This window comes from Pezoporus occidentalis, unplaced genomic scaffold, assembly GCF_034315485.1.
Source record: "Pezoporus occidentalis ecotype Australia unplaced genomic scaffold, CSIRO_AGI_Poc_V1 ctg242, whole genome shotgun sequence".
Classification (NCBI taxonomy): domain Eukaryota; kingdom Metazoa; phylum Chordata; class Aves; order Psittaciformes; family Psittacidae; genus Pezoporus; species Pezoporus occidentalis.
The window spans coordinates 101799-112789 of NW_026914308.1; the positions used below are offsets into that span (position 1 = coordinate 101799).

General features: G+C 52.8%; 2 protein-coding genes across 2 annotated transcripts; both read right to left on the reverse strand.

Moving 5' to 3' along the window:
- Nucleotides 1-84: 84 nt before the first annotated feature.
- Nucleotides 85-3136, reverse strand: LOC134165573 (uncharacterized). The gene is made up of 4 exons (XM_062622516.1): nucleotides 2906-3136; nucleotides 2406-2581; nucleotides 1601-1755; nucleotides 85-424 (listed from the first exon to the last, which is right to left on the reverse strand). The coding sequence occupies exons 1-4, from the start codon at nucleotides 2980-2982 to the stop codon at nucleotides 143-145; spliced, it is 690 nt and encodes a 229-aa protein (XP_062478500.1). The 5' UTR covers nucleotides 2983-3136; the 3' UTR covers nucleotides 85-142.
- A 3016-nt stretch (nucleotides 3137-6152) lies between these two features.
- On the reverse strand, nucleotides 6153-9908 carry LOC134165574 (uncharacterized). The gene is made up of 5 exons (XM_062622517.1): nucleotides 9697-9908; nucleotides 9132-9331; nucleotides 8934-9016; nucleotides 7662-8096; nucleotides 6153-6523 (listed from the first exon to the last, which is right to left on the reverse strand). The coding sequence occupies exons 1-5, from the start codon at nucleotides 9766-9768 to the stop codon at nucleotides 6168-6170; spliced, it is 1146 nt and encodes a 381-aa protein (XP_062478501.1). The 5' UTR covers nucleotides 9769-9908; the 3' UTR covers nucleotides 6153-6167.
- Nucleotides 9909-10991: the final 1083 nt, after the last annotated feature.

Sequence of the window (10991 nt, forward strand, 5' to 3'; positions counted from 1 at the left end):
CCCTCAGCGATGGCGGCGGTGCCGGGGGGGCGGGCAGAGGCGATAAAGCTGCTTTTACTTGCTTTTGCTTGTTTTTGCTTGCTTTTACTTGCTTTTATTTCGCGTTTCACACACCGGGGCTCAACCCGTTGTTATCCGGTATTTACAGGCCTGTGGTGCTGTCATCCAGCCACGATCGTAGCTTGGCTTCCATGGCTGCTCTCTGCTTCGCCCGCCGCCGGGCTCTGAGGTAACAGAGCCCACAGAAGTCGGTGCCTGCCTCCGGGTCGCGTCCGGTGTTCCACAGGGACGAGCAGGTGCATGCGGTGCGGTGGGGGAGCCGGCTGTCGGTGTGGTCCTCGCTGAGCTTGTGCCAGAGCTTCAGCAGGCTGCTGTGCTGCAAGAGGGCAGGGCTCTGCCGGGGCGGCTTGGCGGCCTGCGCCTTCTGAGGGGAGGAGGGAAGTGGGAATCAGGCAGAGGATCATGGTGGGGAAATAAGCTCTGCCCATGTGGGGACACGCACCACGTGTGTATGTGCGAAAGGGCACTCAGTGATGTGTTGCGAGGTGCTGTTGGCAGGTAACAGAATCATGGACTCGACCCCGTTGGAAAACACATTTAAGCTCACCCAGTCCAACCCTTACCCCAGCACTGCCAAGGCCACCACTGCCCCATGGCACTGAGGTCTCGTCTCCACAGTGTGTGAACACTTGCAGGGACGGTGACTGCAGCCCTGCCCCGGGCAGCCTGTTCCAATGCCTGAGCACCCTCTGGGGCAGGAATTGTTCCTCAGCTCCGTCTAAACCTGCCCTGGTGCAGCTTGAGGCCGGTTCCTCTTGTCCCATCCCTTGTTCCTTGGGAGCAGAGCCCAGCCCCTCCTGGAGCGATCAGGTCCCCCCTGAGCCTTCTCCAGATTGAACCCCACAGGTCCCACAGCCCTTCCCCATCACACTTGTGCTCCAGGCCCTGCACCAGCCCCATTCCCTTCTCTGGCCCTGCTCCAGCACCTCAACGTCTCTCTTGTAGTGGGTGGCCCAGAGCTGAACACATGGTTCAAGGTGCAGCCTCACCAGTGCCCAGTGCATGGGCACAACCACTGCCCTGCTCCTGCTGCCGCACTGGTGCTGATACAGGCTAGGATGCTGGTGGCCTCTTGGCTGCCTGGGCACAAGCTGGCTTATAACCAATTCATGCTGACTGTTAACAGTAATAAACAAGTAAGCTTTTATTATATTTCTGGTTTCATTTTTCTTTGCACTTAGGGCACGATTGCTCTATAATACCCATATCTAGTTAAAGCATTCACCAGCCAATTAATGTATGGGTTACATGAGTGACCGGTCACTCTTAGTGCTGCTCTGATTGCATTCCCCATACTGCAACGTGTAACATCTGCCCTCAGTGTTTAACACCAGGACTTGTGTCCTAGCTGGGCTGTCTGCTCTCAGGTAATGTGATGTATTTAGGCACTCAGTGTTGACATCGAGGGAGCATCTCCACTTCCTGCAGGGAGCAGGAGGCCCGAGAGCAGCTGCCTGAATGAAAGCAAGCCTGGCTTTTCAGCCCTGTCCTGCACCTCCGGCTGTGCTATGACGTACCTGAAGCATCATTTGTCTCTCACCTTCTGCATCCGTTTTCTCTCACAGAAGCAGCGGGTGTCAAGCAGTGTGGATTGTGCATTCTTCGCTGTCTTCTGCAAGCTCTTCCTTGGCTTCCTCAGTGTTGCTGCATCTTGTTTAGGATGTAGGAAGATGGGGACCTGAGTGTAAGGGCTGCCTGAGGGGGGGCAAAGGGAAATAGGAATCAGTGACTGTGCAGCCTGCAGCTGGCTGCCTCTTGGTTTCCTCTTCTCACCTGGAAAGGACTCGGTGAGTCCTGAGCTGTTCACTCCTCTGAACCACAAGTCACAGCAGCTGCCATCAGCATGCCCAGTGTTAGCAGGCATAGATCCACACAGGCACCAGTCCCTTGGCTACAATGTTGAGTGCTTAGTCTGCAGCACTCCATGGCACAGAGGTGCCTCTAGGTGTTGGGGTGACCCAGAACTCGCCCACTGCTACATTCTTTGTAATAGGCTGTTTACAGACACTAGAAGGTGATGCCTTCCCCCCGATGAGCCTCTGGCAGAACCCACTACAACTGTTTGAGTCAGCTTCTCACCCTGGGAGGGTTTTGAGCTGAATGAACTCCCAAGCTCTGCTCCAGCTCCTTTTAGTGTGATCCTCCTGGAAATTACCTTGGGAAAGGTTTGCTAATGCAGGGCTGACCCTGAGCCTTGCTGAACCCAGTACCAGAAGCACTTTGGGAGAAGGCCACATGCCAGGAGGGAACAGAGAACCTGTGGCAAATGCCTCACTTGAGTTGTCACCCTCACAGATCCAGTGACTTCCCTTTTGGACGGTGGGAGTGATAGTGTCAAGCCATACCTTTGTGGCTCTTTGTGTGAGCTGCTGCCTTCTTTTTGTTCCCAGCTGAGTCACGGGCAGTGCTTGCAAAGGAAGGTGTAGTAGGGTAAACCACCTCTTTCCAAATCTTTCTGCCACACTTGAAGGCGTCATCATCCATCCAGTTTTTCTGGTCCCTAAGCTTCCTCTGGTAGTGACTAGAAGACAAAAGAGGGCGTCCTTGTCCCATGAAACACAGCCCAAGGCCTCACTCAGCACTGGCTGCTGTGCACCTGCATATCTGGGAAGACCTGGTTCATGTGAGGCTATATTAAACTGCAAAGGATATTAAACTGTGTGATAGACACAATTTATGGTGGCATTTACAGCAGTCTTTGTAGAGCAGGTGTCTGAGCTATGCAGGTGCATGTCCAAGTAGATACAAAACGTTTCTGGAGATCCAGTCTTTTGTTTTATAAGGCACAAATCTCCCAGTAAAGAGGGATCTCCCTCATCTATCTCACAGAGCTAAGGAAGCTCACCTGATAATGTCAAACAGAGTTTTCTGGGGCAGAGCTGCCAACTCCACCAGCTTCAAGAAGACTTCTAAGAAGAGCATTCCTCTGTCACTGGCAGAAGTGAAGCTGCTTGAGTGATTTTCCCAAGATGCTGGAGGGGAAGAGAGTGGTCAGAGCTGTGACTGAGCCTTGTCTTAACCTTCACAGAGCTCAAAAGGAGCCAAGACCATAGCAGCTCCCAGGGAAGTCTGGACAAGTTATGTCATGGGGATCCATCCCCTTTATCTGTGAGTACTGGTTAGGTATCTAGCAGGTAGGACAATTCCCTTAAGCTTATGATTAGCTAAAGAAGGTGAGATCTGCTCCTTCTGTGTCCCATCTTGTAAGAAGAGTTTGGCCTCTGCTCTTGCAGCCAGGAACATCTGGACCGAATGCTGGATTCCTGCCCCTGTCCCTGAGACTGGCAAGCCACGGGGGCAGGGCTAACCCTGAGCTGGCCTGTCGTGGCCCATTGAACTATTGCTGTCTTGTCTGAATAGAGCACCCTTCGTTTCTTTGGGTCCCAGCTGCTCAGTAAATACCAGTGGAGCAGGATGTCTTTTACATACTGTCTGGGTGAAACACATCTTGTCAGTAGCACTGTCTAGGGAGTCAGAGAAATCCAGTGGTCTGTCTCCTGCAGGCAAGTGGCATCTCTGTTAGCAGAGCAGGGTTTTGCTGTAACGCAGTGCTGGGGCGGGCAGCTCAGAGCTGGTGCCACACAAAGATTTGCTACTAGAATCTAAGAGTAGGGAAAAAGCTGTTCAAGCTTTCCACTTGTAACTGGGTCATTACTGGGTCCACTTGTAACTTCAGCATGCATAAAGAGTTCCAAAAGTGCAACGTGTAGCCATGAAAGCTAATCCCTGGTAAATACGAAAATACAGCAGCCCAGCTACAGCAAACATCTGAGTACAGTATTGCCCTGGGCAATGGGAAGGCACATGGAGGAGGATTGGTTTGCACACTCAGAAGTTGACTTGGAACAACCCACAAGAGAGTAATGTGTGGTCTGGTGCACTCCTCCTCAGCATCTGCACACACCAGTTCATTGTACACCTCTTGACTGGTTAAGCTAAAGGGCTTTTTTAAGGGAGTTTTGTTTGTGTCTTTATGGATATCAAGGCCAGGTTGGACAGGGCTTTGGAGCAAGCTGCTTTAGTGGAAGGTGTCCCTGCCCATGGCAGGGGTTGGAACTGGATGAGCTTTAAAATCCTTTCCAACACAAACCAGTCTATTATTCTAAGCCTAGTGGTCACCTCCAGACTGTGAGGTTTAATATTGCCACCTGGGTCTTTGGGGAATAAGTTGAAAGCATCAGAGGATGCTGAGAGGACAGTGAATTAAATGAGCCAGAGGGAGGCACTGCTTGTATTATATTTGTTTGGAAACCATGAACTTTAACCACTGGGGATTTGGTACTGGGATTGAGGTGGGTTGTTTCTTATGGCCAGTGGCAAAGCATCAGCCTCTAAACAGTTATTGAGGGGGAGTTGGAAAACTTGGTCAGAGGAAAGGTGAAGCTGTATTTAACCTGAGGCACTGGTTGAGGTGGTTGGTTTGTTTCTAGCTCTGTCAAAAAGGGTATTGATGGTTCCTTCAGTCACTGGGACCCCAAATCCTTAGCACAGGGGATTGTCCCTTCCTTTTTGTACTCTGGTTATTGTCTCAGGAGGATTGTGCAATGCTGCAGGGCCAAGCTGAAGGTCAAACCACTCTTGGCTGTGTTGGCAACAGGCCTTCCAAGCCCGTAACAAAGGGACATTACCTTTCTGTTGTTTCCTTGTCATGTTCTTTGCTGCTTTGCACTCAGTTCCCTGCTGAGGGGTACGTGAGAGGTCCCTGCCACACACACAGAGGCACAAAGAGAGATGGACAGATTGACAACTGAGAGGCATGCAAGAGACAACAGGTCCTGCTGATGGAGCTGGAGCAAGCAATGCAGGTGCCAGTCCTTCTCCCAGCCCAAAGGGCCAGACAGTGCTGGAAGCACTGCCAGAGAAGAGCTCACCACCCAGCTCCATGCTTACAGAAATGGGAGTGAAACAGTGTGGCACCTCAAGGCTGCACAGAAATGATAATGGGATCTCCACTGTCTTCCCCAGTTCAGGCCAGCTTTGACAGAGAGCAGCTGTGGCCACCCTGGTGTGTGTGGGGAAGCAGGAGCATCAGCCAGGAGGTAGCGGCCCTGGAAACCTCCCTTGACCACACTGCAATGGTGGATGAGCCAAGCTTTGTGACCCATAGCCCTTGTTAGGGCTGGTGCTCAGAAGCCTGGCCCAATCCAGCACCATGCCTCAGCATTTCTTCTCTAGACTGATAATGCTGACACACACAGCACTGTAGAGATGTGGGTGAAGGCAGGACTCCTGCATGTGATCACAGAACAGATGAGGGACAGCAGCATTTCCAAACACCCAGTTTCCCCCTTCATGCTCACCACACTGGCTTCTTTGGGAGAGGTTTTACCACCCTCTTCATTGGCACAGGCTTTGTCATCGCACTGGTTTTGGAAGTCCAGACAGGAGAAGCAGCAGCTGTTTCTGGATGTGGAAAGACAAATAAGGGGAGAGTCTCACAGGCTTCCCATCAGGCAGGACTCTCCGCTGTAGCCATCACCAGGAGAGCTGGAAGGACCCTGTGATGACACCTCTCCCTGTTTTATGCTGCTGCAGCATTAACTCACCGTCTCTTCATGCTCATGGACAGCAGGCTGTCCAGCAATGGAAACCCTGTGCCCTCCCAAGCCTTCCCTGTCCTCTGCTCATGGTAGCCAAAGGCTGACTAGTCACAGGAGGGGATTAACATCACACCAAGCTCTCTGTCACAGATACTGTCCTTCATCTGCTAATCCAGCACCTGCTCTGGCTGGCAGACATGAGGCAAGAACTGGCTCCACATGGGAGGCTGGTTTGGAGGCCTCCAGGGGCTCCTTGCCACCAGTATTTTTACGATGCACTTACCATTCATTTTTGCCTTTTTCAGCTCCTTTGGGTCTGGATGGATCTCTGGGATGGACAGGATGGAGCCCTCACTGATGGCAGCAACTTTGTCCTCTAGGAAAATCAAAAAGCCCCTCTGAGAGTTGTTTTCCTTCTAAGGAAAGGAAGAAAAACAGCACTCAAGATTCCTTTTAAGGGAATCAGTTGCCTTGTGTAGCTTCTGTGTTAACATCATGTCCTTGTCATCTGAGAAGCACCAGTACAGGCATGCACAAGGCTTTTAGCTCATCTGCTTCCAGAGATTTCTAAGTTTCTTCCAAAGAAAAAGACCTGCCCTTACCTCCCATGTGTCCTGAGTTTTCTAGCCTCTCAGTGCTGGTCAGGACCTTGCTGGTGATAGATTCCAGGATGGACTCTATGTCCTCGGTGTCATCTTTGTACTCTAAGGTAGGGTCTGGGGAATATTCGGGTGGAGTAGGGCATCTCTCCAGCAGCAAGGCCTGGTTCTCCATGAAGATGTCAGGCTCTGACAATGGCAGAGGAAGGGCAGCCAGAGAGGCATCATCCACAGCAGCAAGACACAGCAAGTCCTCTGGCTCTGAGATGTAGTTCACCACTGTGGCCAGGTCAGAGCTCAGATTCTTCTCAGTGTCTGTCCCCTCTGTAACAAGAAAGGGTTGGAAAGCTGCTCTGCATGCTGGCACAGAGACACTTGGCAAAAATAGTTATTAATAATTATAGAGGCTCCTTTGCCTTTCACCTACCCTTTCCCTCTCAGGATCTAAAGGACTGTAGCCACAATAATGCAGTGAAACTCCCTCCCCTCAGGCAGGGTGGGATGCTGAGGCCAAGAAGGATTAAATTCCCTTTCCATGGCCATTCATCTCCCATCACGTCCCTCCATGCTGCACCACATGTGCAGGCTCTAAGCACAGCCCCCCTCTTTGATACGCTGAGGGGTGGCATTTCTATCTTGCCAAGACACAAGTCCCACTATGTGCCAAATAAATCAAAGTCAAAACTCAACACAAGACTACAGTGAGGGGAGAAAGGGAGAGGATTTAAGCTCTGAGTGCATGGTGTAGCCCATGCCTCACAGCCTCCCCTTGCTCCTGGCACTGGGATGGTGGCTGTAGGGACCACAGAGGAGCAGGGAGCAAGGCAGGGAAACGGTGGTCCCCATCTGTGATGTGTTCTAGGACTTCCAGCAGCTCCTCGCTGGCTGAGGGGACCTCTGTGATGCCCACCTTGGAATCTGCAGCATGGATGTCAGCTGTGTCCCCTGGGATATCTGGGAAGATGAGGCTTAGTCAATGGGGAAAGTGGGTTTGAGGAAGGGGAGCCCAAAATACAAGAATCTGCAGGGCTGCAGCTTTAAATGTCTCACCAAGAGGGCAGTTTATAAGACTGAGACATCTCATATCCACACAGGATTTGGTGATTTTAGAGAATCTCACCCCAAAACTGCTTCCCAAATCAGGGCCTTTTTGGCTGGAGTGCCAGCCTTTCCCCAGAGCATGACACTGTCATCCCAGGCTAACCCTGACTCCTTTACAGCCCTGGAAGTCCTATAAAGGGTAAATCCCAGAGCAACCCAGTTTCATCTCACAGCTGACCCAGCTTTGGACTTGAGGCCTCTTGAAGTCCCTTCCAACCTCAATTATCCTGTGGTTTTGTGTCCTGGGAAATGTCAGCATTTTGGTTTTTAATTCCAGCTTTTTCTTGGTCCTCAAGTCTTACTCCTCCTGCCCAGTGGATGCTCCAGATCCTGAACAATCCCGAGGTGCTGGTACACTCACCATCCACAGCCACATCCTCCAGTGCCTCCTGTTGATCCTGGCCTGGTAAGCGGGTTTCCTCTGGGGGTAGCTGATCCTGGTCTGGAAAGTGGATTTCCTCTGGAAAGTGGATTTCCTCTGGGGATAGCTGATCCTGGTCTGCTGAATGGATTTCCTCTGGGGATAGCTGATCCTGGTCTGCTGAATGGATTTCCTCTGGGGATAGCTGATCCTGGTCTGCTGAATGGATTTCCTCTGGGGATAGCTGATCCTGGTCTGCTGAATGGATTTCCTCTGGGGATAGCTGATCCTGGTCTGCTGAATGGATTTCCTCTGGGGATAGCTGATCCTGGTCTGCTAAGTGGATTTCCTCTGGGGGTAGCTGATCCTGGTCTAGTAAGTGGATTTCCTCTGGCAGTAGTTGAGGCTTCACCTCTCCAATGCTGTCCCACTTCCCTAGACCCAATGGGGAGATATGTTTCATTTCAGAAAGTTTCCTAAAGACCTGGAAAACACAATTCTGGCTTGTGGAGGGGATAGAAGACACCTTAAATCATCTCCTTGCTGCAGCATGAAACGCTTTGCTCACTCCTGGATTTATTACCAGAGATCAGTTTATAGGATGTATGAATGGGTTCCAAGAAGAGGAAGCACTTCAGTGCTTTCAGAAGTAAAAGTAGCATCAAAAGGAACCCTGGCCCGAAGTGCTGCTGCAGGAGCTGTGTCTGTGGGGTGGTTTGAGGGCTGTCCCCACAGCTGGAAACCTCCATGGGGGAAATTTCCCCTGGGGATCTCCATCCCCTGTGGGAGATGATCAGAAAACAGCCCAGAAAGGTGCCCAAGCCCGTACAGACATCACCATCTAGTGGTCCCTAACACCAGCAGCCTCAACGCAGCCCAAAACGTGCAGGTTCAGCAGGGTTGGAATTATTACTGCTTGCAAATGTAGCTGAGAGCAACCACTGCCTTCCCCACCCACCCCAGGAGGTACCTCTGGTTGCTCACGCTTCTTTATGCTGCCCAACAGTGACACAGCCCTGGGTTTCTGGGATAAAGCCACTCTAGGAGCTGGTCTTCATGGTCCTGCAAGCAGCCCTGCTCACTGCCATCAAGGGGCAGTGAACTTGAGCTAAACAGGGGTCTTGCCTCTTCCCACAGCTCAGTGGGAAATGGGGATCTTCTGCCTGAACCGCACACATGGCATCACACTGGTTTCTCCACCATCATCGAGGTGGGACAAAGGATTTCAGAGGAGCAAACACAGTTGAAATGGATGGGGAGGAGCAGAGTTACCTTCTGGCTCCAGCACAGCCTCATCCTGCTTTCCTCTCACCTCACTGTACTGCCTCACGCTCACGCTGGACATTTTCTTCCTACTAAGGGAGCAGACAAGGGGCAAGTGTGAGATGTCCCTCTGCCTTGGGGACCCAGATCACCCCGAGAGAGCCTCAAGGGTGGGACTGGCTCAACCTGAGATGGTCCCTTCGTTACCTGTCCTGGGTTGTGACAGCTGTCCTAGGGATGCTGGGGGCTCTGGGCTGTGATGCATAGGAAGTGCTCCCCTTGATATTGCTGACCACTGGGACTTGCTGCTGCGGCTGGTCCTGGCTTTCACTTGTGGTCTTCTGTTTCTTCTTCTTCTTGTTCCACAGCAGCCGTTCAGTTGGTAACAGGTTGAAGGAAGAGGGGGTCTGGGGGCAGGTACACCCGCACCATCAAACACTGCCTGAGCATAGGCTGAGCCCAGGGAGGGGGATGAGAGGGGCCCATCAGCCTCTATCTGGTGGGCCTGTGGAGGGTCCCAATTCCTGTGTAGGTGTCCACCCCAAGCTGGGCCACATCAGGATGCTCAGCAGCAGTCAGATCCATCTCCAGACCAAATCCTTGCCTGTGCTTCCCAGGATAATATACAGACATACAGCCCCTGGCATGACCCAGCTGCATCCCTGGGGATGAGGGCTGTGTGTGCGGGTGATGGGCACATAGTTTTGGGGTGCGGGCATCCTGCCAAAAGAGCTCATGTGGATGTGTGGGGCCCAGTACTGCTCACCCTCACCTGCGTTGCCTTATGTTCTCCTGACACATTCTTCCTGTGTGTCACCTGCCTAGGTGGATAACTCTCAACCATCAACAGCAACCAGTATTGACCAGAGTCTCTGCAATATTGACAACATTCTCCATCACCCTCCCCTTACGCCCTGCAGCTTTTCTGCCTTTCAGACAAGCAGGGAACATAAGGAGACTGAAACACAGCAAATGTGGGCTCCCTCCATCCAAGGAGGCACCCCCTCACTCACACAGAGGTCCCACTGGATGTGGAAGCCCTTCTGGATGTGGAGGTCCTGCTGGATATGGATTTCTTGCCCAGTGAGGATTTCTTGCTGCATTTGGAAGTCCTGCTGGAGATCTTGCCGTGATTGTGGACATCAGCCGGCGTGGGGCCTGGTGGGGCTTCCGAGCACACAGATGAATCCTGACTAGCCTGAATTTCTGTTAAGCTATCTTGTGATGCCTGTGGCAGGGCCTCAATGGCTACAGGCTCATGGGAATCCAGTGGCTTGCTGGAATCCATCCCCTCCTCAACCCAGCCCTGTTGTAACAGGGACTTCAACCCTTTTCTGGTCCCCTGCAGCACCCTGTGTTCTGCCTGATGTCACAGAGCGCCTGGTAATACCAGCAACATTCCGAGGCTCAGCTCTGCACCACCAGCAAGCTGGGATAGGGTGTGATGGGGCACAGTGGGATACCTGGGGCGCAGGGAGGCACAGGGATGGGGACAACATCCTACCCATAACCCTGCGCAGGATCAGCCCCTGTGCAGGCTGGATGCATCCTATGGGAAGGACTGGGCTCAATGGGTGCAGCTCCCAGAGTGGGTGACTGCTCTGCACCCCAGGGTGACCCACAAGCTCTGCAGCATCATGGCGTGGGGACCCAAACCAAGTGCTGCTTCAGGGCAAGCACAGAGGAATCGAGTGAAACTCCTGCACCCCAAACTCCCACTCAGCCAGCCAGCTCGGTGGTCTCATCCTGCTCCTTTGTGTTGTAGCCTTGAGGATCCCTTTGCCTTCCCCTCAGCCTACCCTGCAGTTGAAGTGCTTCTCCTGGGGGCAAATCCAACCCAATCCAACCCCAGAGCACACCTGGGTGCTGGGACGCCCTCCTCACCCCCCAGTGCAGCCGCGGGCACCGGGTGCTGCCCTGAGCACCCTGCACCCTGTGGTCCAGGGGGCGGGCTGAGGGGGGAGCAGAGAACCAGGCAAAATGCTGCTGTGAAGAGTGGCCGCTGGGTGTCCCCGCAGCCCCGTGCCCAGCTTTCAGAGAGCCACCACAGCACCGCAGCCTGGTTTG

Coding starts and splice junctions, on each gene's coding strand:
- LOC134165573 (XM_062622516.1), bottom strand. CDS start 2,982: ATGCTCTTCTTAGAAGTCTTCTTGAAGCTGGTGGAGTTGGCAGCTCTG. Junction 2,582..2,905: donor ACTCTGTTTGACATTATCAG/GTGAGCTTCCTT, acceptor TTTGTCTTCTAG/TCACTACCAGAGGAAGCTTA. Junction 425..1,600: donor AGAGAAAACGGATGCAGAAG/GTGAGAGACAAA, acceptor TCCTCCCCTCAG/AAGGCGCAGGCCGCCAAGCC.
- LOC134165574 (XM_062622517.1), bottom strand. CDS start 9,768: ATGGTTGAGAGTTATCCACCTAGGCAGGTGACACACAGGAAGAATGTG. Junction 9,332..9,696: donor GAGAACATAAGGCAACGCAG/GTGAGGGTGAGC, acceptor ACCTGCCCCCAG/ACCCCCTCTTCCTTCAACCT. Junction 6,524..7,661: donor GGAGGATGTGGCTGTGGATG/GTGAGTGTACCA, acceptor TTCTTGTTACAG/AGGGGACAGACACTGAGAAG.